A 25,162-nucleotide genomic window follows, 5' to 3' on the forward strand; every position below is an offset into this window, starting at 1 on the left:
AATAACATTTTAGTTAAAATCGTGCTTGCCTTTACTTTTTGTTCCCAGGACTAATCGCCGCTTTGTCTACGCTAAGAGGTTGTTATAAGGACAGCAGATCCGGTAAATAAGGAAATACTTAGTTTTGGAACGAGAAATTCAGATATAGAGCCCATCTATGAATTTTCTGAACCTTGATGGGTTTCCTGACTGTAATATTCGAAATGGCTGAAGAGCGATAGGAAAATACGTGCAGCGTGTTTCCAAGTAGCTTTCTGCTCTCGAGGCTCCTTGCTTGTCCTGACCGTGGGCGATAGTTGTCATTTGGCCCTCGATGCAGCATAGACCTGTCTGTGATCACGCCCTCTTCAGGTGTTCATGCGGGCTCTTTTCCACTACAACCCTCGGGAGGACCGGGCCATTCCCTGCCAGGAGGCAGGCCTGCCTTTCCAGCGCAGGCAGGTCCTGGAGGTGGTGAGCCAGGATGATCCCACGTGGTGGCAGGCCAAGCGAGTAGGGGACACCAACCTCCGGGCCGGTCTCATCCCCTCCAAGCAGTTCCAGGAAAGGTGGGTCTGGGGTATGTTGTAAGGGGGGGCGCTCTGGAGTGGCTAGAGGCACAGGTAGCTGGCAGAGCCCCAAATCTCTGCCACCATGGCCGGAGGGGCGCACTGTGTGTTGCTCCTGAGGTAAGTACTGGTTGTTTGTGTGTTTTGTCTTCTGTGCCCTAACCGGTGGTGATGGCTGTTGGAGATTTAAACAAACATCTGGAAATCTATGTTCCTAAATTAACGTATATTTTATAACACACACCTAAAGAAAGTTGAAAAATAAGGCATAAACATACAGAAGGGAAGGGCGAGGAAAAGAAAATTGCCCAAAGTCTTGCCCCTATTGAGACAGCATCATTTATTTCCTTCCTGTGCTTTTTTATGTAAGTGATGCACGTAGCATTGGAAGTCTTACTTTTCTTTTAATGTTTATTTATTTTGAGAGAGAACGAGAGGGAGAGGGGCAGAGAGAGAGGGAGAGAAAGAGAATCCTAGGCAGGCTCCACACTGCCAGTGCAGAGTCCGACACGGGGCTCGATCTCACGAACCTCGAGACGATGATCTGAGCCGAAATCAAAGAGTCGGACGCTTAACAGACCGATCCACCCAGGCGCCCCGGAAGTCCTGCTTTTTGTGTGTATATAACTCAATAGTTTGACGTCAGCATTTCCCACATTATTGCCTCTTCTTCACTGTGTGATTTTAATGGCTGTATAATATCGCATCAGAAAATAGACCGTTCACTCATGGGCAGCAAGTACGGTTTCTGCCCCCGAGGAGCTGACAGTTTAGCAGGCAAGTCACACAGGGTTCAGACGAACACTTTATATAAATGTGGCGGGTGCTGGGGAGGAGGACCAGTGCTCTGCAAGGTCACATCGTAGGAGGGTCGCCCCTCATCGGGGCGTGCAGGGAGGTGTCTCTGGGGAAGGATCATACCTGGGTGACTTCACTGCCTCCCTGGGGTTGTACTTTTCAGGTGTCTGCACTGTTTCAGTGCTACGAGACTGCAGGAATCACCCTGCACGTTAGACTCTTCCTCATGCTTCAAATTATTTCCTTAGGATAGATTTCCAAAAGTGTAAATCGTGCCTCAGAGGGTGTGGCAGTAATGACCGTGTCACCTCTTCTGAGGCCTGTAGCCCACCTCCATCTTTTGGGGTGTGGAATGCTCTAGGGACAGACTTCAGGCTTCAGCTGTTTCGGTGCCCCTGCGTGTGGTCTTCGGCCAGGCGCATTAGCATCCCCTGGGAACCATCCCCTGGGAGCGTGTTAGAAATGCAGACCCCTGGGCCCTGCGCCAGACCTGCTGCATCAGGAGCTCTAGGGGCAGACTTGAGCTCTGTGTCCCAACAGACATTCCAGGTGATTCTGAGGTGGCGAAGTTTGCGAACCTTTGCCCTATTCCCTCAGGGGAACCTCAGACCCATATGCGTCTTTGGTTTCACAGGTCTTGGGGGAGAGGTCTTCAGCTGCATTTAAATATGGAACTCAAGACACCTCTAAGAGCCCTGAGTGTTTTCTCAGATCAGAGATGAGGCCTTGGTGACGGTCTCTCCACTGATGGCCAAACTGGGCAACGTGCCTGGCTGAGCTCTCTGATTTGGGGGGGAAAGGCTGTTAAATTAGAGTCACTTTTGCCCTTGACCTCTCCTGGGAGTTGTTCTGCTGCTTCCTAGCTTTCTTGGAGATGGGGAGGCCAGGGGAGAGTGAGGAAAAGACCTCCTTTCCTTGAGAATCAGTCATAGGAAAGTACCGACTGATCGCTTGACTGTCCTGGGCTGGACTGTCTTGCTTCTCCCAGAGCAAAAGACTTGGTTTCTTCCTCCTCGTGAACCACTGAGCTCCCGTGAAAGTGTCTCTCTTTATGGAAACTGACTGTGAAGCTGGGAGGCCCTTGGAGTGCCAGGCTGTTCCTACTTGTGCAATCCAGGCCTTAGTTTCCCTGAGTTTTACAGAAGTTTTACAGTCCCTCTGACTGGTTTTGTGGCCCAGCTCATGGGCCTGCCCATCTCCTTGTGTTCTCATAGGCGGCTAAGCTACCGGAGAGCCACAGGCACCCTGCCGAGCCCACAGAGCCTCAGGAAGCCCCCCTGTGAGTAGATGGGCAGGGAAGCACTTCAGGGAGGGGCCGGGGTTGGGACTCAGGGGGTTTGTGCCCCGAAGAAGCAAGCACTGGACTGGAGAGGGCACGATGGGTCTTGTCTGAGCTCCCAGGCCTCCAGAGGAAGGAGGGGATGGGGAGAGGGATGTGGAGGGCAATGGGGTAGGTCAGGGGGGCTAGTCCCTGGAGAGAAGCTACTATATTTGGGGCCCATAGATGATACTGGGGGACATGTTAAACATCTCTCCCAAAATTGTGTGCAAATTGTGTGTGTCTGTGTTTGTGTGTTTGTGTTGTCTGGGAGAGTGTCCACGGCCTTCATTAGATTCCCAAGGGGCTCTCTGACCCTGACAATTCAAGAGCCACTGATGGTGGAGGAGTGGAGAAGGCTGTGGGTGACCCAAATTTGGCAAGTAAAAACAAAGGATGACTAGTTAAATTTGAATTTCAGATAAACAACGAATGAGTTTTGGATATAAGTGTAACCCATGCAATATTTGGGATATACTTATGCTAAGAAATTGTTGTTTATCTGAAGTTCAGGCTTAACTGAGTGTCCTGTATTTTTATCTGGCAGCTTACTCTGTGTAGCACCTGCCTTCTCGAAAACACACTCACCTTGCCTTTTAATCATCACAGTGTGAGGTAGGGGAGTCAGGACATCCTCTTTTCCAACATGGGAGAATGGCGTGGGGGCTGGTGTCAGGTTTTCAGAGGGCCCGTGGCCAGAGTGTCCAGGTTAGAGCCGCGTATAGACAGGAAGCTTCCCCGTGGTATGGCCTTTCGGATTCAGGGGGGCTCGGAACCAAGCAAGGGGGCCAAAGGGGTGTCAGGTGACCGGGGGACAGCTGGCCCGCAGCCCTGCTCGGTGCCACTCCATCCTCTGGCACCTGCCTTTGCCCAGGCAGGTCTCAAGCCCCGGAAAAGAGAGAGCAGGTTCCAGCCCGCTGCCGGCAGGCATCCTGGAGTGAGCCGCTCTGCTGGCTCCGGGCCACCGCCCACGGCCACTCGTCCAGACTTGCTCTCAAGTCAGAAGGACTGCTGAGTAAATTGGCCTTGAGGCTGCTAACGCCGGTGATGAGCTGGCTTGCTTGGGGCCGCTAATGAGACACACACAGGAAGACTAATTAGAGCTAGTCTCAGTTTAATAGTGCACCGCAGCTCGGATCACAGGTTTGTCGGAGGAAAGAAAGAGGGGACAGATGGAGGGCTCCTTCCGCACACGAGGCCACGGCTGCCTGTCAGCCTCAGGGCCTCCTGGTTCCCCTCCGCTAACGCTCTTCCATCTGTCTTTTGTGCAAACCGCAGATGATCAGCCTTGTGACAAAGGTAGGCTGGTATCTATCCCCTGTGCACCCGGATGAGACTCCCTTTTTTTGTAGAAATGTCTGGAAGGGCTTGTTGCCTTCTCCCTGTGCCCTGAGGTGTGAAGAGCTGCTGGGGACAGAGCTCCTCCCTGCCCGCCTAGCACACGGGCCCCCGCCGGCTGGGCTGGGCTGCCGGTGCTGGTGGGAGGCAGGAGACTGCAGGGGGTGGACGGGGCGAGTGAATGTCCCCTCCTGATGCATACTGATCCTAGCCCAGAGGGGCTTGCTGGCCCAGAAACCCCTGCCAGGGCCTGGAAAGGCTGTTTGGGGCCTCAGCATGGAGCATTGAGTGAAACAGAAGAGCTTGTTTTCCTGGGGGGCCAGGATATGGCGTCTCTTCCTGACCCCCCTGAGACACCATCCCAGTGGGTTCCGCCTGGCCCCCAGGGACCGGGAACCTTTGGGTCAGAGGATGTATCCAGCATGGCTCACTGGCCGCCCTTTCTCTGTTTGGTTCCCAGAGACGTCTGACTGTGAGGGGTACCTCAAAGGGCACTATGTGGGTAAGTAGTGGGGACGCTGCCCTGCCCGTGCACAGCTGGCCGTGGGCTCCCAAACCAGGCAGGGTGATCTCATCCCCAGGAATCCTTGAGGAACAGCTGAGCCTGGGGGGCTCACATTTCCCTTCAGTTTCTTGTCAGCCAGAAGAGGGGCTGACCTGCCCGGGCTTTGGGGTGCAGACATTGGGAGCAGAGCCCTGGGAGGGAAGGGATGCAGGCCGGTGGGACTCAGCCCCCCTTCCAAGGTCCGGCCAGGGGGAGAAAGTCTTTACCGGGAGATCCTGGGACTAATGCCGCGGTTCCCCTTGCCCTTCCCCCAAAGCTGGTCTTCGGAGAAGCTTCCGGCTGGGCCGAAGGGAGAGACTGGGAAGCCCCCAGGAGGGAAAGGTGTCCGCAGTAGCCGAGTCTCCAGAGCTGCTGACCTATGAGGAGGTGACCAGGTACCAGCACCAGCCTGGTGAGCGGCCCCGCCTGGTGGTTCTGATTGGTAGGTGATGTCCTGCATTTCCGGGGAAAAATGCAGGATTTCCTCCCTGGTTTCCTCCCGGAAGGATGGGGAGGTTGCTCAGCAGGGACCCTGGTCACCTTCCCTTTGTTTCCCAGGATCTCTGGGAGCCCGACTGCACGAGCTGAAGCAGAAGGTGGTGGCAGAGAACCCACAGCACTTTGGTGTTGCTGTTCCACGTAAGAGAAGAGGGCCCACATGGCGGTGGGGGGGCGGGGTGTGGTGCGTGTGTGCGCGCACGCGCACATGCATGGATATTTCATGGGGGCTTGACTCCCCATATCCCTCCTAATCCTTACTTTGGGTCTGAGGGACCGATGGACACACTGCCTGCTATATGGAGCTCATGAGACCTAGACATGATAAGAAACCCACTCTCAGTGGTCCACTAGGACCCTTTGAGGCAGGAGGCCACTTCTGCCCACTCTCAGTCCAGTCCACTTGCCCAGTTCCTTCCTGGGGTGGGAGGTGAGTCTAGAGCACATTGCAGGCAAAGTGGAAACCTCAGGGGGCATTCCAGCTTCCTCTTCACAATGACTCCGACCCCGATGGCCGCTGCCCTCTGCTTGGGTAAGAGAGCAGTTCAGAGAAGCCAGAGAGCCCTTGTAGCTGGATGCTAGCCCCTCGGAGGGGCTGGGCGTCCTCCTAGGTGCTAACGCCCCTGCCAGTTCCTGAGTCTAGAAGCAGCTGTGGATGCTGAGAGCCAGTAGGCAGGAGGTCCTGGTTCCGGATGTGATAAGGAAGAGGAGAATCAAGAGTCTAGGACCTGTAGCAAGAGCTTTTATGTGTGGTAGCTTGGACAGCCCTCCCAGTACCCTTGAGGAGAAGGATTATCACCACCCTGTCCTGCAGAGGAAGACATGGGGCTCAGAAAGGTTAAGGAACTTGCCCAGCATCACACAGTTGGTAAGTAGTGGAGCCAAGTTTCAAACCAGGCAGCCTGCCCAGTCATGTCCTTAATGAGGCCACACAAAAGGCCTCTCACCTGCGGCCTACTGCTTCTGGTCCTTTGGAGACCCCCAGATCCAGCCCCCGGGGCAGGGGTATATGGATGGTCTGGCCTACCTGCTTCCAGGCACACCACAGGTAGGTGACTTTCCCCCGTGCTTTTAGGAACTAGGAGAGTCGAGGAAGGCTTCCCGATTCTTCCCACTTTAGACAGGCAGTGACTCTTAGCCTGGGTTTTGAAGCATAAATAGGAGTTTTCCAGGCAGAGAAGAAAGGAATAGTTCCCTTTGTGCATCCACGGGGATGGAGGTGTGACCCAGGGTAGCAGCATTAGGGACTGGGGAAGTTAGTGTGGGTGATGTGGGAGGAGAGACTCATCTAAGGTCTTTAGAGTGTAACGGGCGGTGAATAAAAAGCATTTAAGCAAGTGAATGGCATGGTCAGAAAAGTGACCCCGCAGCTCTGCCAGAGGTTGGACAGAGATGCCACATATGGAGCACAGAGCATCCCCGGGTAGTTCTCAAGGGCACGAAAACGTCCCTCAAGATCCCATCTTTTCTTTTGGAATGCTCCGGAAAACGGTGTGTTACTTCATGAGTGCTCTTGTTCTGTGAAGGACTGGATTTTTCCCCAGAGTGTGCATCTCAAGTCTGCTAGAGAAATCAGTGGGGAAACGCTGTGTGTTTTTAAGTTATTAGCGTGAGAGCCAGCTTGGCTGAGGCACATCTAGTCCATAACGGGACTGTCTTCATGCCTTTTCTTGCAAAATGAGAACTAGCCGAATAAGGAATTAAAAGCATACAGCAGCGTCATCTCTATTTGGGGCCCCATTGCTCTCAAAAAGAAAAACAATTTGGACATCAAAGGTTAGGATTAGGGATCCCTTCTGTGATTCATTAAAAGCCACGGTCTTGGGGCGCCTGGGTGGCTGAGTTGGTTGAGTGTCAGACTTCAGCTCAGGTCATGATCTCGCGGTTCGTGGGTTCGAGCCCCGTGTCGGGCTCTGGGCTGACAGCTCAGAGCCTGGAGCCTGCTTTGGATTCTATGTCTCCCTCTCTCTCTGCCTCTCCCCTGCTTATGCTCTCTCTCTGTCTCTCTGTCTCTCTCTCTCTCTCTCTCTCTTAAAAATCAATAAACATTAAATAAATAAATAACTAAATAAATGCCACAGCCTGCACCTCAGTGTCCTCACCTGCAAAGTGGGAGGCCTCCTTTTCCTACATCACAGGTTGTGCCTGCCCCACAGGGACACAGACAAATCGTTTATCCACAAAGCAGCAGTGGGTTCCGGAGAGGAAGGCGGCCACGGGCTTGCCGCTGTTCTCGCTCACTGTGAGGTGACATTTCTTTGCCCAGTTTCCCTTTTCCTTTCTTCAAAAGATACCACCAGGCCCCGAAAGAGCCACGAGCAGGAGGGCGTGGAATATCACTTCGTCTCTAAGCAAGCATTCGAGGCCGACTTACATCATAACAAGTACGGGGACTTGCCGGCCCGGCTGGCCTCGGTGCGGCTGGGGCTCTTTGCGCGTGTCCAGTGGTCCACTTGACCTCGTGGGAGGGCTCTCGGAAGAGATGGGGGAAGCGGGAGAGAATTTGCGGTGCAAAGTCCGCCCGTCTTTCCACACTCACTCAGACAAGCTTGGGAACTGAAGGCCTGATCCCCGTTGGTGGTGTTTTAGGTTCCTGGAGCATGGTGAATATAAGGAAAATCTCTATGGAACCAGCCTGGACGCCATTCAGGCCGTGATGGCCAGAAACAAAGTGTGTTTGGTGGACGTGGAGCCGGACGTGAGTTTCTGGGCCAGTTGGGCATTTTCTGTTGACGGAATATGTAAACGAGGGGACTGTGTATTTCACAGAACATTTGAACTTCAGTTTTAGGGTTTTCTAGTCCAGAGTGCTGCATGTCCTTCAGTCTCCCTTTGAGAATCTAACGGAAGCCTTCTTGTACCCCCGACTGTGCCCATCTATACACGAAGCCGCATTAATTGAAGGGCGCTCGTGGACCCTCTGCGGGCCTGCAGGCCTCGGACAGTAGCCTCTGCATGGAGTAAATCATGGAGTAGATGGCGGCACCGAGTGGTCACCCGTGACGTGACCGGGAATTAGATGTCCATGCGCAGGTGGAGGCTGGGGCTCAGCTCTCGGTATCAGGACACCGCCCCCCTCCCGTATCCCTAGTGCCTCCTTCCCCCCCCCCCACCCCCGCCTCCCCAGACAAGTGAAACAGTGACTTAGGGAATCACCAAAGGAGGCGATCAGGAGAGCAGTTTGAAAGGGAAAAGAGAGGGAGACCTGACCCCGTGAAGTGCTTCAAAAACATTTCCAGTTCTGCACACGCTGCATGCTGTGTGTTTGACGGGGACCTAACCATCTTTTTTAACCTTGTCTTTGAGAAAAACTTCTAAGCTATGAACCCAATCTGGGGATTTTTCTTCCTCTATAGACACAGCTTACGCTATAAGCTGTAAGGCTTTATTTTACAGAAGTTGGCTTGAAACAGATTCCAGCAAGCACATTATGTCTAGGGAGGAAAACCCTCTCTCATTTGGACTTACTGGGGGTTGGTAATCGAAATTAAAAGTCTGGATTTCAGCATTTTCTTTGAAAAGTGATTTTATTGATTTTGGGGGCCGGGGTACAGACTGTACATTTAGCAGTAGTATTTCCAAATTGACGCCCTAATGTTATAGGTCATATGTGCTAATGAACAGGATGGTTTGCATATTGAACATCTTCTAAAGTCTTTAGGGTTTGTTTCAAATGATTTCTTCGTCTCCTCATTCGCTTAGCAAACCTTTTCTTCTTTGAATATCATAAGGAGGCCTGTGTGATAACACATATTTTGGATTAGTCCAAATTGACGACAGTTGACTAAATAGAAGCACGTTGAATCTTGCTGCCTCTTCTGTCAGGACTGGGCAGGTGGAGAAGGGCATAAGAAGGTTAATCAGAGCTTGTGGGGTCAGGGCGTAAAGAAATGGCAACTCTTGGAGCTTTGGAACGTTCGTTCTCAGCAAGTGGGCCTTTGGGGCCTAGCCAAGTCCAGTGTCAAAGTGGAGGACGGGAAAAGGAGCAGCTGGTCTGCCCAGCTGAAGTCCAGTGTCATAGGACCGTGTGCTCGGGACGTTTGCCGCCGAGGTTATGTGATGAAGCACACCATTACTGAGCATTCGAAAAGCGTTTTCACAGTAACGTGTTTCCGAAACGCATACTATTCTTGAACTTTCTTTCACAGGCACTGCAACAACTGAGGACCTCAGCGTTCAAGCCCTATGTTATATTTGTAAAGCCTGCAATACAGGAAAAAAGGAAGACGCCACCTACATCCCCAGCTTGTGAGGACACAGCAGCCCCACTTGTAAGTTTAAAGTTGATCATTTCTGAAGGCCTAAAAAGGCCTGTTCCAGCTGCATAAGGGTGCTTGTACCTTCTGGACAGGACCGTCTTTCCATTTGCCTGTTGGCCAGACTTAGATGGTCACGTCACCAGAAGGCACAAAACGGGGCATCTGAAAGTTCCTCCCATTTTTCAGACAGCAATGACTTTGCCTGGGCTCCCCACGCTTCCCTCTTTCCCATAAGCACCCTCCCAGAAAATCAAGGACATCTGTCAAGAACTTGAGCACACGAATCTGTTAAATTCCCAAGCCAAACCCAAGTAGTTTTTAATTAAAATACCGACTTGGGTCCAGCAAGTGAATCCAACATGGGGCAAGCGACAGCACGGCAGGAATCCGTCCTGTCTGCTGTTCAGGACTGTGACGGTCTTTAAAAAAAATTTTTTTTTTTCATGTTTATTCATTTTTGAGAAACAGAGGCAGAGTGTGAGTGGGGAAGGGACGGAGAGAGAGGGAGACACAGAATCTGAAGCAGGCTCCAGGCTCTGAGCTGTCAGCACAGAGCCCGACACAGGGCTCAAACCTACAAACTCTGAGATCATGACCTGAGGTGAAGTCAAACGCTTCACCAACTGAGTCACCAGGTGCCCCTGTGACTTTCTTGCTAAAGCCACGGGTGGTTGAGTTCCACCTTTACAGGCCAGGAAAAGGGTTCAGGGGATTTATGGCTGTAAAACAAATGTCATCCATTTTACTCCATGAGAGATTTACTTGAGTTCCCTCAAGATGCAAACATTAGGAGGATTGAGGTACTTACTGGCAAAAATGTTCCTTCTATGATTTCTTAAAGAGCTAAATGCTTCCAAGATGAACAGTGAGGGTGCCTGGAGGTGGAGAAACTCCAGAAGCGGGGGACAGGTGCACAGGTGTGTATGTGGGGTGGATGGGGAGGTGGGGTTGAAGATCCAGGGACAGCGCTGGCTTACTGAAGAGTGCTTTTGAGTAGGGGAGGAGCCCTGTGGGAGAGAGTATTTATTTAGAAAGCTTTTCCTGGGGACGCCTGGGTGGCTCAGTCGGTTAAGCGTCCAACTCCTGATTTAGGCACTAACCGTGTGGAACCTGCTAGGAATTCTCTCTGCCCCTCCCCTGCTCACTCTCTCTCTCTCAAAATAAATAAATAAACTTTAAAAATTTTTTTAAAAAAGGGGGTGCCTGGGTGACTCAGTTAAAGCGTCCAACTTCGGCTCAGTTCATGATCTTGCAGTTCGTGAGTTCAGGCTCCGCATCAGGCTCTGTGCGGACAGCTCAGAGCCTGGAGCCTGCTTTGGATTCTGTGTCTCCCTTTCTCTCTGCCTCTCTCTCTCTCTCTCTCTCAGAAATAAATTAACATTAATTTTTTTTTTTTTTTTTTTTTTTTTTTTTTTTTAATTAAAGTGGTGCCTGGGTGGCTCAGTCAGTTAAGCATCTGACTTTGGCTCGGGTCATGAACTCATGGTTCATGAGTTTGAGCCCCACGTCAGGCTCTGTGCTGACAGCTCAGAGCCTGGAGCTGCTTTGGATTCTGTGTCTCCCGCTCTCTCTGCCCCTCCCCTGCTCGTGCTCTGTCTCTCAAAAATAAACTTAAAAAAAAAATTTTTTTTAATTAAAAAAAAAGGAAAGATTCTCCCAATGTCATCTACTTTTTCCCCTCTTGGGAGAAAGAAGTAAGGAGAAGAAGGAGCCTCAGCCTTCTCTCGTGTCTCTATCGTTTTTGTGGTAGCATGCCAACCTGTTTCCTAGACCTTTAGAACATATCTTCTAAACCAAAATAGGAGTCTGGGGCTGATTGGCAACAGAGAGAAGAGGAGGAGAGAGAATTTTGGAATGTGGGTCTCTTTGGGGGAGGACAGCTCGCCCTGCTCTGTAAAAGCACCGAGTCTCTGTAAGCCCAAGACTGGAGAGCGGTGGGGGCGCCTAGGGGGCTCGGTCAGGTTTAAGTGTCTGACTCCTGATTTAGGCTCAGGTCATGATCTCACAGGTCGTGAGTTTGAGCCCCGCGTCGGGCTTGGGATTCTCTCTTCCCTTCTCTCTGCTCCTCCCCTGCTCATGCTGTCTCTCTCTCTCTCTCTCTCTCTCTCTCTCAAAATAAATAAAACTCAAAAAAAAAAAAAAAAAAGACTGGAAAGAGATAGAAAGGGAGGTGGGTGAGTGCCAGAGGCCCGTTTTCATTTTGCAGTGTTACTTACAGTAGGATCTGCCGCTGGCCTTTCCCCGCCCAAATCAAGCTCATTGTCAGTCAGCTACCCGCTTGAGCTTCTGCTTATATTCCAAGTGTTTTTGAATGAAGAAGCAAACCCTGAGCAGGCTGAGCAAAGGAGGGGTCCCTGGCTACCTGTCCCTTACCGTTACGTGTCAAGAAAGCAGTCTGATGAAAGGAAATGGGGCATTTGGTCGGGATTATCCCAGCCCTTGCGTAAAAAACTCTAGCTGCTGTGCTAGTGTTTGGCTCTGCGTCTGAGGAAATGACCAGAAGAATTCAGTTCTAGGTGCTGAAGTTAGGAGTTTTGAGAAGGCATTAGAGTTACTCGTTCTCCTTTCTCCCCTTCGTCGATTCCGGAAATGCTTGCTTTGCTTCTAGTTAGTAGTGTTTGTAGTGCTTTGCTGTAACTATGCAACCAAGTGGACGTGCAGCACAACAGTACCGCTTCTTTGGAAATCTCTTCCAACAGGAAGTGCGATACTGACATAGATGTACGCACGGGTAGAGAATCGGCCTCCCCCCCAGAGCACATGCCATGGCTGGAGGTGAACAGATGCGTAGTAGGTATTTCGAGAGGACGAACGATGATGAGGTCTACCGCCTGGCGAGATTTCTGGGGCCGTGATGGGTTGTCACCACTACACCCTGTTCTTGTGCGCGCCGTCAGTTACTCACGGGCCACAGTCGCCCGCTCATCGCTGGAAAATGAGAGGCTGGAACACTGCCCGACAAGAAGACTGGAGGTGTCTCATTTTGAGCGAGAACCACCCAGTTGCTCCGTAACCGCCTCTCTTCCTTGCAGGATGAACAGCAGCGGGAGATGGCCGCTTCCGCCGCCTTCATAGACCAGCACTACGGGCACCTGGTGGACTCTGTGTTGGTGAAGGAGGACCTCCAGAGCGCACACAGCCAGCTCAGAGCGCTCCTAGAGAAGCTGACCAAGGACACTCACTGGGTACCTGTTAGTTGGGTCAGGTAACTGTATCCTAGAACGGCCGGGTCGGAGGGGACCTGGAACACCACCTAGTCCGGCCTCCCCCGGGCCAACCATCAAGCAACCTCAAGTGTGGAGAGGAGCAGAATTTTCCATAAACTCCATTGGCGAGAAGAGTACGTGCGTGAGGTCTTGTTTGTTACTGGATTTTGTCTGCTGGTTTTCACTGAGCCCCTTCGGAGTGGAAAACACGAATTGAGAGGGGGCGTATCACAAAAGAACACATTCCATTCATTAAAAGTGTCACGGGCAAGTTGACCCTGATTCTTTGCACGAAAGTGAAGTGGCCACTGTCTTTTGGGGGAGGCGGGGGTGAATTTATGCAGTGCCGATTTGCAGAGATGTTTAAGCTTTCAACAATTTTTTTTTCTTAACGTTTATTTGTTTTTGAGAGACAGAGACAGAGCATGAGTGGGGGAGGAGCAGAGAGAGAGGGAGACACAGAATCCAAAGCAGGCTCCAGGCTCCGAGCCATCAGCACAGAGCCTGACGCGGGGCTCGAACCCACCAACCAGTGAGATCGTGACCTGAGCCGACATCGGCTGCTTAACCAGCTGAGCCACCCAGGTGCCCCAGAGATGTTTAAGCTTTATAAACAGAGTGACGCTTCATTTATTCAGCTTTGTTGGGAATTGAGTTGTTTTGCCCACCGAGATGTCCCATGCAACTGAGACTCCCCTGTCATCAAGCACTAACGTGTTGATTTTGACCTCCCTGACAGTGTTTGCTTGGCAGTGGAAAACTTGGCTCTCTGCCTTCTTAAATATCGAGCACAAACTTTATCTGAAGCCTAAGGCACACTTCACCGTCGTCATGAATCACTGGGCTGTTGGACGACACAGTGGTGTTTTCAGGGACTCGGGAGGAATACAAGCCTGCTTGTACCTTTTCTAAATACCCTCAAGATTCCTAGAATGGAGCCCTGGCTTTGCTCTGTTCTGTTCCATCACTTGTGCTTCTTGTCCCTGACAATTTCCCTGCTTCTCCCCTGCCCCCACCTTCAGATTATAGAGGCTTTTGCCATGCTAGGTCGTGGGAAACCAAATGATATCCCCTGTCAAAGACAGATCAGTCCTGACTGTCAAAATCAAAGTATAAAGATTCAGTGCGGGCCTAATGGGTTGTCCTTGAACAAAAGTGCTCAACGTCACAGGATTTGTGATATATCTTAGCTGCTCAGAGAATTTGATTTCTTGTTAATAGCCAGTGTGTATAAGTCTTGATTTTGTGCCAGGAGCTATGCTAAGGCCGCTATATACATTACTTTGACAGATACACCAAGCCTATGACGTGGGCCTATCACCCCATTATCCGAATGAGGAAAACAGGCCTAGAAAGTTTCAGCAACGTGTCCAAGCTCACATAGTTCTAAAGAAATGGCAGAGCCATAGGATTTGAACTCAAGTCTCCCTACCAGAGATGGTCATTAATCCGTATCTTCTGCTGCCTCGTCCTTTTGTGGTCCCATAATTGAGGCTACCCGTTAAAGAATTGACTTATATGTGAGGGCTGTGTTTCCAGCTAGAATTTACAACAAAATGCAGGGGTGGGGGGGGGGTGTAACTGTTAAGATTGTGAGGAGGCTGCTTACCCATTGCAAGTTCTATCCCTCGTGAGATTTGCTGCCCGTGTCGAAATTTCCATTTTTGCCTTCTCCTACAAAGACACCTTTGTAGCTCACTAACCTGGTAGGTCCACCTGCCAGGATCACATTCGAAAAAAGCAAAAGGACGCAGACTTCTTTGCACTGACCAGGCGCTAGATTCCTCACAAGTGAAATGAGTCTTGACCTCTTCCACAAGGCAGCAGGGCAGGGAGGCAGCTGGCCCTTGACGTGTGAATGACACGTACAAAGTTGTGTCGTTACACAGGAGAGCCAGGATCTAAAGTCAGCACCGCGGCAGAAAACGCAGAGGTCAAAAGGACCCTTGAGAGACAATGACCAACTCTTAGCCAAGTCCCCTCTGGTGGTTTTTCCTCCAGTATATGAACAGTGGTTGAGCACCTAAAGCCTTCTTTTCTTTTTCTTCTTCCCTTTCTTTTCTTTTTTCTTTTTTTATATTTCACTTACACAACAGGCGTGTCTGGCTTCTTAGTATTCTTACACAACTGTCAGATAAAATGGTAGTAATTCTCTTCTTGTATATGATGAAGCAAGGCGTGGAAATGTGATTCCTGCTTTATTTCCCATCCGAATCCCCTCCTGGCCCCTGAGATGAGCTGTGTCTACAGCTGTTTGTCTGCTACTGAGTCTGGGAGTAGAACAGGTAGGGCCCCAGAGTCAGAGGTCATTTGGAAAGTGTTTCTACTCTTTGTAAAAAGCAGAAAAGTCTTGCTAAAAAACAAAACAAGACAAAACACGCACTTGTTTACAAATAGATGTTGGTAGGACTTGTGTAAATATCAGGCCAAGTCTCATTCCAACTAGAACTATTTACGTGCTGAACCACTGGGCAAAATCTTTGCAAAAGCCCATCGCTCTGGGCCCCCACGCCAAAAAATCTCTTTATTACATACTCTTCAAGATAGATCGCTTTTTTTTTTTTTTCCACCCTTGGGCCTTCAAACTCAGGTAAGCCCTGCCTGTGTCTATGGGAAGAATGTGAGCTCTGGAGGACTTTTCTAGATCGGGGATGTTAAACGGGTGAGGCATATGTGCTGCCACCGCCCATTCCTATATCCGCGGCACACAGAACTCATGGAACATGACCCTGAATCTAAGCCCTGCTTTTGGATCTTTCAGGACAAAGTATCCGGAGTCAATTCAGCAGAATTAGCAAATGAGTTCATCCTGTTTGCCATCCCTGATCCAGTAATTTGTAACCATGCCTGCCACCCCCCTCCACTCTCTGCAGGAGAGGGGTTTAAGAAAGTTACAACCATCCGTCCTTCAGGCAGTGCTCAGCTATGATAAACCTCAGCCAATTGTGCTTTTAAAACCATTGTGTGCTTGAATACGCACATAAAGACACGTAGCCCATCACAGTTTTACATCCACTTACCCAGCGTCACACCATTTGTGCCACCAGTCCCCGGAATCATGCATACCAAAATGATAGCCCTTGATGACTTATTTAATGACAACAGCCCAGACCAAGCACAAGGCCCAATTTTGAGTCATACAGTTCAGAACCAAGGAACCAACTGGGGGAGTTGATGTGGGTCAATTTCTTTATTTATTTTATTTTTTCCTGCCCTTTGAATATAGTCTCCAACCACTGCTTCCTTTAAAAGGCAGGCTTGTGGTTTTAGAACCAGATGGTGCAGAATCAGTTTTTCCTTCTCTAAGTACGACTAAAAACCTTGAAAGCTTAAAAACCATGATAGCTAGAAACCTTGAAAGCTAGAAAGAAGATGGTGGGCCGGCTTGGGCCCTTGAGAGTCGAGGAACAACAAAGTGGTGAATCTCCCTGGGTTTTCTTTTCCTTTCCCATATACCCTGGACTAAGCTCTGAAGGGGCCTGCAACCCAGAGCCACCAACAGAAAGAGGAGGAAGAAGAAAAAAGTGGAAAGCTTGCTTTCTCAGCCAAAGGACAAGAAAGGGGGAGCCCAGTAGAGACTTACGGGGAACCCCAGCCCTAGTTTCAGGCCAGCGTGCCAGCAGGTGGCCCGAATTGTTCACAGCAGCTGCAAAGCCCTGTGTCTCCCTGCCTGTCCCTCTGCAGAAGGCCCAGCAACACCATGCGACCCAGGGAAGCACCTTCTGACACCACAGAAGACACCGGCAGGGGTTGAGCAGGAACCCCAGCTGCACCAAAAAAACAACGCAGACCAGAATAGTATTCTGCAAGGGCTCAAAAAACAAACCGAACTGCCATCTCTTCCTCGGCGCTGCCTGTGGAGGTGGCAGCCAGCTCTTACTCGGCATCCTGGCTGCCCTCAGACCCCTGGGGAAGCCCAAGATCGTGAAAAAGAGGACCCAGAAGTTCATCTGGCACCAGTCAGACTGATATGTCAAAGTTAAGTGCAAATGGTGGCAACCCAGAGGCGCGGACAATAGGGTGCACAGAAGATTCAAGGGCCAGATCTTTTTTTTAATTTTTTTTATTTTTTTATTTTTATTTTAAAAAATTTTTTTTTTTTTAACGTTTATTTATTTTTGAGACAGAGAGAGAGCATGAGCGGGGGAGGGGCAGAGAGAGAGGGAGACACAGAATCGGAAGCAGGCTCCAGGCTCTGGGCCATCATCAGCCCAGAGCCCGACGCGGGGCTCGAACTCACGGACCATGAGATCGTGACCTGAGCTGAAGTCGGACGCTTAACCGACTGAGCCACCCAGGCGCCCCTCAAGGGCCAGATCTTGATGCCCAACATTGGTTATGGGAGTGACAAGAAAACAAAGTCCATGCTGCCCAGTGGCTTCTGGAAGTTCCTAGTCGACAATGCCAAGGAGCTGGAAGTACCGCTGAAGAGCAGCAAACCTTACTGTGCAGAGATCGTTTACAGCATCTCCTCCAAGAACCACAAAGCCCTTGTGGAAAGAGGAGCCCAGCTGGCCATCGGAGTCACCAACCCCAATGCGAGGCTGCTCAGAGAAGAAAATGAATAGACAGCTTATGTACATGTCATATTTCGTGTTAATAAAACATAAAACTGGAAAGAAAAGTCAGAAAAACAGGAAGGAAGGAAGGAAGGAAGGAAGGAAGGAAGGAAGGAAGAAAAAAGAAAAAGAAAAGAAAGAAAAGGAAAAGAAAGAAACAACGGTCGTTGGAAGTAAAACCCATAAAAGAACCAATATACTACACCTGAACAGGACTCCCACCTGCTAAAATAGAAGATGTAAATAGAATTAAAAGATCCCTAACGTAATGACCTAAATGTCCAGGATACAATAGAAAATCACTCATCATACCCCAAACCAGGAAAACAACAATGTAAATAAAAGGCAATCAACTGATACCAATACTGATATGATTCAGATGTTAGGATTTATCTGACAAGGATTTTAAAGCAGTTGTAATAAAAATGCTGCAACAATCAACTGCAAATTCTCTTGAATTGGAAAATCTTAGCAAAGAAATAGAAGCTATGAGAAAGAACCACATGGAAATGATAGAAATGAGACATTACTATGAAAGTTAAAACTTGGATGAACTCAGTAGTGGCATGGAAATGACAAAAGATCAGATCAGGGTATTTAAGGACAGATCAATGAAATTTACTCAATCCCAACAACAAAGAAAAAGGATAAGGGACCCATGGGACAATAACAAAAGAGCTAACATTTGTGTCATCAGAATCCTAGGAGGGGAGAAATGTGGGGCTGAAAGGTATTCAAAGAAATAATGGCTGAAAACTCCCCAAAGTTGGTGAAAGTTAGAAACCTGTGGGTTCAAGAAGCTGATATACTCCAAGTAGGTTGAGACCAAAGAAATCCACTAGACAGATCATAATTAATCTTCTGAAAGCTGAACACTTAGCTAAAGTATGAAAAACAGGGGGAAACAACCAGGAAGGGATACCAATTCAAGTTCTATTTTAGTATTGCCTATAAAGGAAACTATGGAGGCAGAAAGAAGTCACACAACATTTATAAAGTGCTGAAAGCAAAGAACTGTCAATCTTGAATTCTATATGTGATGAAATTATCCTTAAGGAATGAAAGGGAAGTGACATTCTCAGATGAGGGGAAACTAACAGCACACACAGAGACAAAGCGATAGGAGTGCTCGATTTAAAATACCTAGTTAGGGGCGCCTGGTGGCTCAGTCCGTTGAACCTCTGACTTTGGCTCAGGTCATGATCTCACAGTTCGTGGGTTCGAGCCTCGGATCAGGCTCCGTGCTGACGGCTCAGAGCCTGGAGCCTGCTTCGGATTCTGTGTGTGTGTGTGTGTCTCTCTCTCTCTCTCTGCCCCTCACCCACTCATGCTCACGCTCTCTCTCTGTCTCAAAAATAAAATAAACATTAAAAAAATAATAAAATATGTAGTCAGGGGAGGGAGAAAGAGGTACAAAGTAAAGGATGACCCCGGGTTTCTAACCTGGATGTTGAGAAGAATCTAGATTGAGGTAATTCCTCAAACTGAGATAAACTGGACCCAGTTAATTTATATTTGGGTATGTGGATTTATTCTTTAAACTTTTTATTTTGAGATAATTGTAGATTTTACGTGGGTGTGAGAAATAACAGAGAGATGCTGTCTGCCCTTTACCCATTTTCCCCAGGGGTAGCACATTACTATGGCACAATATCACAACCAGGATATTGACATCGACATAGTCAAAACACAGAACACTTGCATCATTGATAAATTGGATGCCATCAACATTAAAATACTTTGCTCTTGGGGCGCCTGGGTGGCTCAGTCAGTTAAGCGTCCGTCTTCAGCTCGGGTCATGATCTCGGGGTTCGTGGGTTCAAGCCCCGCATCGGGCTCTGTGCTGACAGCTCAGAGCCTGGAGCCTGCTTCAGATTCTGTGTCTCCTTTGTCTCTCTGCCCCTCCCCTGCTCATTCTCTCTCTCTCTCTCTCTCTCTCTCTCTCTCTCTCTCTGTGTCTCTCTCTCAAAAATAAATAATAAACAATAAAAAAATTAAAATAAAATACTTTGCTCTATGAGAGACCCTGTTAAGAGGACAAAAAGACAAATGACAGACTGGGAGAAAATATTTTGCAGATCACAGATCCAACGAAGGATTTGGTCTAGAATATATAAAGAACTCTCAAAATGCAATATTAAAAAAATGAACGGCCCAGTTAGAAAATGGGCAAAAGATATTCACAGGCATTTTATGCAAGAGGATATACAGATGACAAACATGTGAAAGACGTTCAACGTCACTAATCACTACAGAAATGCAGATGAGAAGACCACATGAGATGTGACTGCACACATATCAGAATGGCTAAAATGAAGAATAATATCCAACGCTGATGAGGACATAGAGAAACTGCAGCACTCATCCATTGCTGGTAGAAAGGTAAATGGTACAGCCACTCTGGAAATAGTTTTGTAGTTCCTTTAAAAAATGTTTTTTGGGAGACAGAGAGAGGGCGAGCAGGGGAGGGGAGAGAGAGGGAGACACAGAATCCGAAGCAGGCTCCAGGCTTTGAGCTGAAGCACAGAGCCCGACGCAGGGCTTGAACCCACAAAGTGCGGGATCATGATCTGGGCCAAGGTCAGATGCCCAAACGACTGAGCCACCCAGGTGCCCTGATGTAGTTCCTTTTTATTTTATTTTTTATTTATTTTATTTTATTTTTTAATTTTTTTTAATGTTTATTTATTTTTGAGACAGAGAGAGACAGAGGATGAACGGGGGAGGGTCAGAGAGAGAGGGAGACACAGAATCCGAAGCAGGCTCCAGGCTCCGAGCTGTCAGCACAGAGCCCGACGCGGGGCTCGAACTCACGGACCGTGAGATCATGACCTGAGCCGAAGTCGGACGCTTAACCGACTGAGCCACCCAGGCGCCCCGAGTTCCTTTTAAAATAGACTTACCATACAACCCAGCAATTGTATTCTTGGGTGCTTATCCCAAGGAAGTTAAACTGATTTTCATGCAGACCCTTGGAACAAATATTCATAGCTGCTTTATTCGTAATAGTCCAAAAAGCTAGAAACTACATCTTGTCAGTTATGCAATATGCTAAAAAAAAATTAAAAAAAAAAAAGGATGCTAACTTGCAGAGAAGGCTGGGTGAAGGGTGCGGGAGTGCCCCACTCCCACCCCATGCTTTATTTGCAACTTCCTGTGAATCTATTTTAAATTTTTTTTTTTAACGTTTTATTTATTTTTGAGACAGAGACAGAGCATGAACGGGGGAGGGGCAGAGAGAGAGGGAGACACAGAATCCGAAGCAGGCTCCAGGCTCTGAGCCATCAGCCCAGAGCCCGACGTGGGGCTCGAACTCACGGACCGCGAGATCGTGACCTGAGCTGAAGTCGGCCGCTTAACCGACTGAGCCACCCAGGCGCCCCATCTGTGAATCTATTTTAAAACAAACAGTTGATTTATTTGTGATGACAACACTTGAGATCTACTCTCTTTCAAAATAAAAAGTTTAAATAAAGTCAGGCTCAACCCCAGCATGACCAGTCACAGCAGTCAGGGAATGTTGTCTTGCCATATGTTTTGAGATTTTCACTGTGGCCGCCCCCTTATAAATGAACAGAGTACACGGAAACTTCAATGAAGCATTCTTTTCCAATTCTGTGTATTCACAGAGAAATGGCATTTGTTCTCTGTGTTGTCAGGACCTTAATCTTATCACGTGCTTCTGTTTTCCATTTTGACAGAGCTGTGTTTGTGGCTGGGTCATCTTACCCCGCCTTCCTCCCCTCTACGATGGTGGTGATGGTGTATGCTTCTCTTGCTTTCTCTCTCATGGACACTTCTTTTCATAGCCCCAAATAAAAATGGTTGTATCCTTCCTTCTGCCTGCCCCACTCTGTCTCCATTTTGGGATGGGACTTAAAGCCTTCAGGTACCTTAAATGTAACTTACTCATTTTATGTTCCAAGCTTTATTGTAGCATCCTAGGATTGAGCATTCAGCCACTTAGGAGTGTTTTGAGAGTCTAAGCAGCTAAGAAATCCTAGGGCTTTCTCTTGTATCTTTTCCACTGTGAGTGACCTTGTATTCAGGGGAAAAGAGAGGGAGAGAAATAGAGACACATTAATTACACAGACCCATTCCTTGGAAAGCCTGCGTGTCCATTTATCCTTCTCCCCAGGGATAAAAAAAAAAAAAAAAAATCCCAAACTTGGCCATTACTAATAAAGTTAAATAATACAAAATGCCAACCCAACGGTACTTTTGAACAGTGACAGAGACATATAATTCAACTTTTGGCACAACAGTAAAGCCACGAGACCTCCTGTTTATGTTTTATTGGAACAAATCACTTCCCCTTAAGACTCACATGAAGACTCAAAAGCTGATGACAAAAGCCAGTCATTTCCTACTCAAAGGGAGAGAAGACACAGCCCTAAGTTCCCTTATACTAACAGAAGAGCAAAATCCATCCCTTTAACTGGGCCCCTTGTTCTTCATCTACACAGTTCTTAGGGCTTTGATAGCAACTGTGATCACTGTTATTTCACAGTAAGAAGCAGCCATGGGGAGACATACCTATTCATCTCGGGAGAGAAGATATTTTGTTGTATTTCTGATATAGCGCCTTGAATTCTTGAAAGAAAAAAATCAGAGAGAATTATGTCAGTGCCAGGGGGCTGGTGCTAAAGTGGAAGGTCTAGGGGCGCCTGGGTGGCTCAGTGGGTTAAGCGTCCGACTTCCGCTCAGGTCATGATCTCAGGATTTGTGATTTCGAGCCCCGCGTCGGGCTCGGTGCTGACAGCTCGGAGTCTGGGGCCTGCTTCCAATTCTGTGTCTCCTCCTCTCTCTGCCCCTCCCCTGCTCCTGCTCTCTCTGTCTGTCTCTCAATAATAAATAAACGTTAAAAAAAATTTTTTTTTTTTAACTTGAAAGTCTATCTCCTAAGGCTGGCTTAGAAAAGGCTTACAGACCAAAGCCAGGGAGTGGAGGGTTTTTAAAAACACCGCAGATGCCTTTTTTCTTTTTTTCCTTCTTGAAGGGTCATTCCTAAATGAAGGAAATCAACCGCACACTGAATGGTATACCCTTCCTCCTCTCTGCTTGTACGTTTGGCTTTCCTCAATGAATTAAAGCCTGAAGGAAGACGCTAGGAGGTATTTTTTTTCTGAAACTGACGCATAGCAGCTTTGCTACCAAGGAGGGTGGCTTGCTCCTGTCGTTAGCTTTGTTTGCTCTGGGTAGCTTCCCTTTTATCGATTGTTGCATTTCTCATGATCGCTCCCTCAGCCACTCAGGGGTCTCTTCTGAGACCGACTCTACTCTGAACACAGACGAACTCTGTGTGTGCGAGGGAATAGGGCGGAGTATCCACGTGCCTGCCAATCTATCTCGGATGATCTGCGGTCATAGTGCGGTTTTCGATCGCCAAGCCTCTTCAGAATGCCCTGGTTTTCCACGGAGATTCTCACTAGCTCCCGGTTTCTTGTTTCTCTGTTCAAGCTGAAAAACACAAAACCCTGAGATGGTTGAAGAATAAAACACCCCTCTCGGATGAAGTCGTGATGTCATAAACCCAGGCTGCCTAAGCGCAGGGAACACACTGTCCTGCTGATCCCTGAGGCCCCATATACCTGTTGAAATCGACTACACTCTGGCGAACGTGCACAGCATTGGTAGGTTTGTATCAGTGGTTTTTCAACCCTGATGTCCGCTAGAAGATTCTACTTTTTTGGTCTGGGGTGCAGCTTGGACATTGGCATTTGGTAGCAGCACCCCAGGAATGGTTATATGAAACCAGGACTGAGAATGTCTGGTTTATGTCATGGGGGAAGGGGCTTGCCTATGGATACATCACAAAGGGCCAGGGACAAGTTCTGCTTTGCTTCTTTTCAGCTTTCAACTATTTCAGATATACAAGGAAATATATATATATATATATATATATATATATATTTCATCTATATATATTTCATCTATATATATTTCATCATATATATATATATATATATATATTTCATCTCTATTCATAGCACTTAGCACATAGTAGTTGCTCAGGAAATATTTGAGGAACCGATCCTTAAGAACGCTGTGCTTCAGAGTCCCACCTCTGGTCACCATTTGACAAAACTATGCGGTATTTTCCCGTGACAAACTCTGAATAGGACTCCAAAAAGTCTCTTAGATGCAATAAAAGTTAGGAGTCTTTAACGCTAGAGGAAGGCCCCCCTTTTGAGTAGTTTTATTCTCCTTAATCTGGTCTCTCCCGCTTACCCGTCAAGATACCTTCCTTCGAGTCCTCCTGCTCAAGGGAAACTCGCACTAAAATTCAACGAGGGGCAAGTCAATTCTGACTTTCCAAAAATGAAAAGGGGAGAAAGAACACTACCTCTTGGAAAAATATTCGTTCCAACAATCCACCCTGGCAGGGCCGCGATGGGCGTTTGCGATTTTCTGACACAGTTGCTTGTTTTCATATTCGATTTTGTCGATTCGCTTTTGTTCACCCTGGTAAGAAACCACACCCCAGCATGGTGACATCGTCCAACACCCAACGGCTCAGGATCACCGTCCTCTGGGATGGCGGGGGTAGGGGCAAATTGGGGGCCACCATGGAGACGGGGAGCAGAGCACAGGAAATGGCTGGTGTGCAAGGGGAGGGGAGGAGTGACAAATCTCCGGGTTAGGTGGGTATTTATGAGGCTCTGGGAAGCTGGACCCCCTTCAGGACATAGATAGAGATCAGTCAAGTACATCTGCAAATGGCAAGAACAAATACCTGTAGTTTGCTCAGTTTTAAAATGTGATGCGTGTGTGCCACCGGAGGTTTGGTATCGACAGTAGGCTTCACTAGAGAAGGATAAAAGAGAGCCACGTTACGACACAGGAGTCCCCTCAGCCACCTCGGAAAACCCACTCATTCTAAATGACCGTCCGACTAATACACATTACGATTTTGAATTCCGACGTTACTCTAGTTCGGGAAGTTTAACTGTCCCAAGCTGACATCTTTGATGAGTTTTTTAGCAGACAGTGAAAGAACGTGAGGGCGGGAACAAGTAAAACGTAGAGATCAATGTTCTTTGCACCCAGTGAAAGAGCCTCTCCCGGGGTGCCTGGGTGGCTCAGTTGGTTAAGTGTCTGACTTCAGCTCAGGTCCTGATCTCACGGTTCGGGAGTTCAAGCCCCACATCAGGCTCTGTGCTGACAGCTCAGAGTCTGGAGCCCGCTTCGGATTCTGTGTCTCCCTCTCTCTCTGCTCCTCCCCTGCCCATGCTCTCTCTCTCTCTCAAAAATAAATAAACATTAAAAAAATAAAAAAGAGCCTCTCTCATCCTCCACAATAGGACTAGCCTGTTGGGAGCCTCTCTAGTTTTCTTTGGCTTTAACGAGTTTAAATGAGCATTTCCCGGGGCGCCTGGGTGGCGCAGCCGGTTAAGCGTCCGACTTCAGCCAGGTCACGATCTCGCGGTCCGTGAGTTCGAGCCCCGCGTCAGGCTCTGGGCTGATGGCTCAGAGCCTGGAGCCTGTTTCCGATTCTGTGTCTCCCTCTCTCTCTGCACCTCCCCCGTTCACGCTCTGTCTCTCTCTGTCCCAAAAATAAATAAAACGTTGAAAAAAAAATTTAAATGAGCATTTCCGTCCACTGGACTCCGGGTGGAAGATAAATTTTGTCACTGACGCTGTTCTCTTGACCCAACCCAGCAGATAAGGCCACATCACTGCAAAGCCCTGTCCTGGTCTGGTTTACCGTCAATCTCTCTAAGGTGGACCCTTCCAGAACCCCTAATCACAGTGTCCTGCCCCAATGGCCCACATACCTATTTGTATCCTATTCTTGTGAAATATGTAGTGGCCAAAGTCCAGTTTCTTCCTGAAGGTCGTGCTCTGCCTGTGATTAGAGACGATTACAGGGTAGGCGAGATAATCCAGGCAATTGTTCATCTTCTCTTCCTAGTCTCACTTCAGAAATGAGGCACCCAGGCTCCTCTGTGAGGTCCTTAGCGGTCCCCGTGACATGTTGTCATAGTTACCCAGTTATGACATCAGGGACGGGTCTTGGGGAAGGAAGAGGAGTGGCGGAGCATGCCTGGCCACCCCTGGGCTTCTGCTTGAAAGCTAATCTAGGTCCAAGTC

At 48.6% G+C, this 25,162-nt stretch overlaps 2 protein-coding genes and 1 pseudogene across 3 annotated transcripts in view; 2 read left to right on the top strand and 1 right to left on the bottom strand.

The window, feature by feature from the left end:
- The window catches only part of MPP3 (MAGUK p55 scaffold protein 3), a 25,730-nt gene extending 13,087 nt beyond the window's left edge, over positions 1 to 12,643 (top strand). Inside the window, exons 9-18 of the mRNA XM_047845926.1 lie at positions 352 to 548; positions 2,561 to 2,625; positions 3,943 to 3,963; positions 4,463 to 4,504; positions 4,824 to 4,988; positions 5,105 to 5,185; positions 7,335 to 7,428; positions 7,634 to 7,742; positions 9,193 to 9,315; positions 12,336 to 12,643. Of these exons, the coding sequence (XP_047701882.1) occupies positions 352 to 548; positions 2,561 to 2,625; positions 3,943 to 3,963; positions 4,463 to 4,504; positions 4,824 to 4,988; positions 5,105 to 5,185; positions 7,335 to 7,428; positions 7,634 to 7,742; positions 9,193 to 9,315; positions 12,336 to 12,512 (1,074 nt within the window). The 3' untranslated portion in view covers positions 12,513 to 12,643. The remainder of the gene's footprint in view (positions 1 to 351; positions 549 to 2,560; positions 2,626 to 3,942; positions 3,964 to 4,462; positions 4,505 to 4,823; positions 4,989 to 5,104; positions 5,186 to 7,334; positions 7,429 to 7,633; positions 7,743 to 9,192; positions 9,316 to 12,335) is intronic.
- On the bottom strand, positions 8,762 to 25,041 carry CFAP97D1 (CFAP97 domain containing 1). 2 transcript variants are annotated; one of them, XR_007149447.1, is made up of 7 exons: positions 24,847 to 25,041; positions 23,805 to 23,875; positions 23,415 to 23,533; positions 22,405 to 22,528; positions 21,605 to 21,661; positions 20,978 to 21,106; positions 8,762 to 8,780 (listed from the first exon to the last, which is right to left on the bottom strand). XR_007149447.1 is itself a non-coding variant. In XM_047845925.1 (6 exons), the coding sequence occupies exons 1-5, from the start codon at positions 24,968 to 24,970 to the stop codon at positions 21,605 to 21,607; spliced, it is 495 nt and encodes a 164-aa protein (XP_047701881.1). In that variant the 5' UTR covers positions 24,971 to 25,041; the 3' UTR covers positions 20,671 to 21,106. The 2 variants fall into 2 exon arrangements, 1 of the variants encoding a protein (XP_047701881.1); XM_047845925.1 differs by lacking the exon at positions 8,762 to 8,780 and having other exon boundaries at positions 20,671 to 21,106.
- On the top strand, positions 15,161 to 17,077 carry LOC125158684 (60S ribosomal protein L32-like; annotated as a pseudogene).
- Positions 25,042 to 25,162: the final 121 nt, after the last annotated feature.

This window comes from Prionailurus viverrinus, unplaced genomic scaffold, assembly GCF_022837055.1.
Source record: "Prionailurus viverrinus isolate Anna unplaced genomic scaffold, UM_Priviv_1.0 scaffold_35, whole genome shotgun sequence".
Lineage (NCBI taxonomy): Eukaryota > Metazoa > Chordata > Mammalia > Carnivora > Felidae > Prionailurus > Prionailurus viverrinus.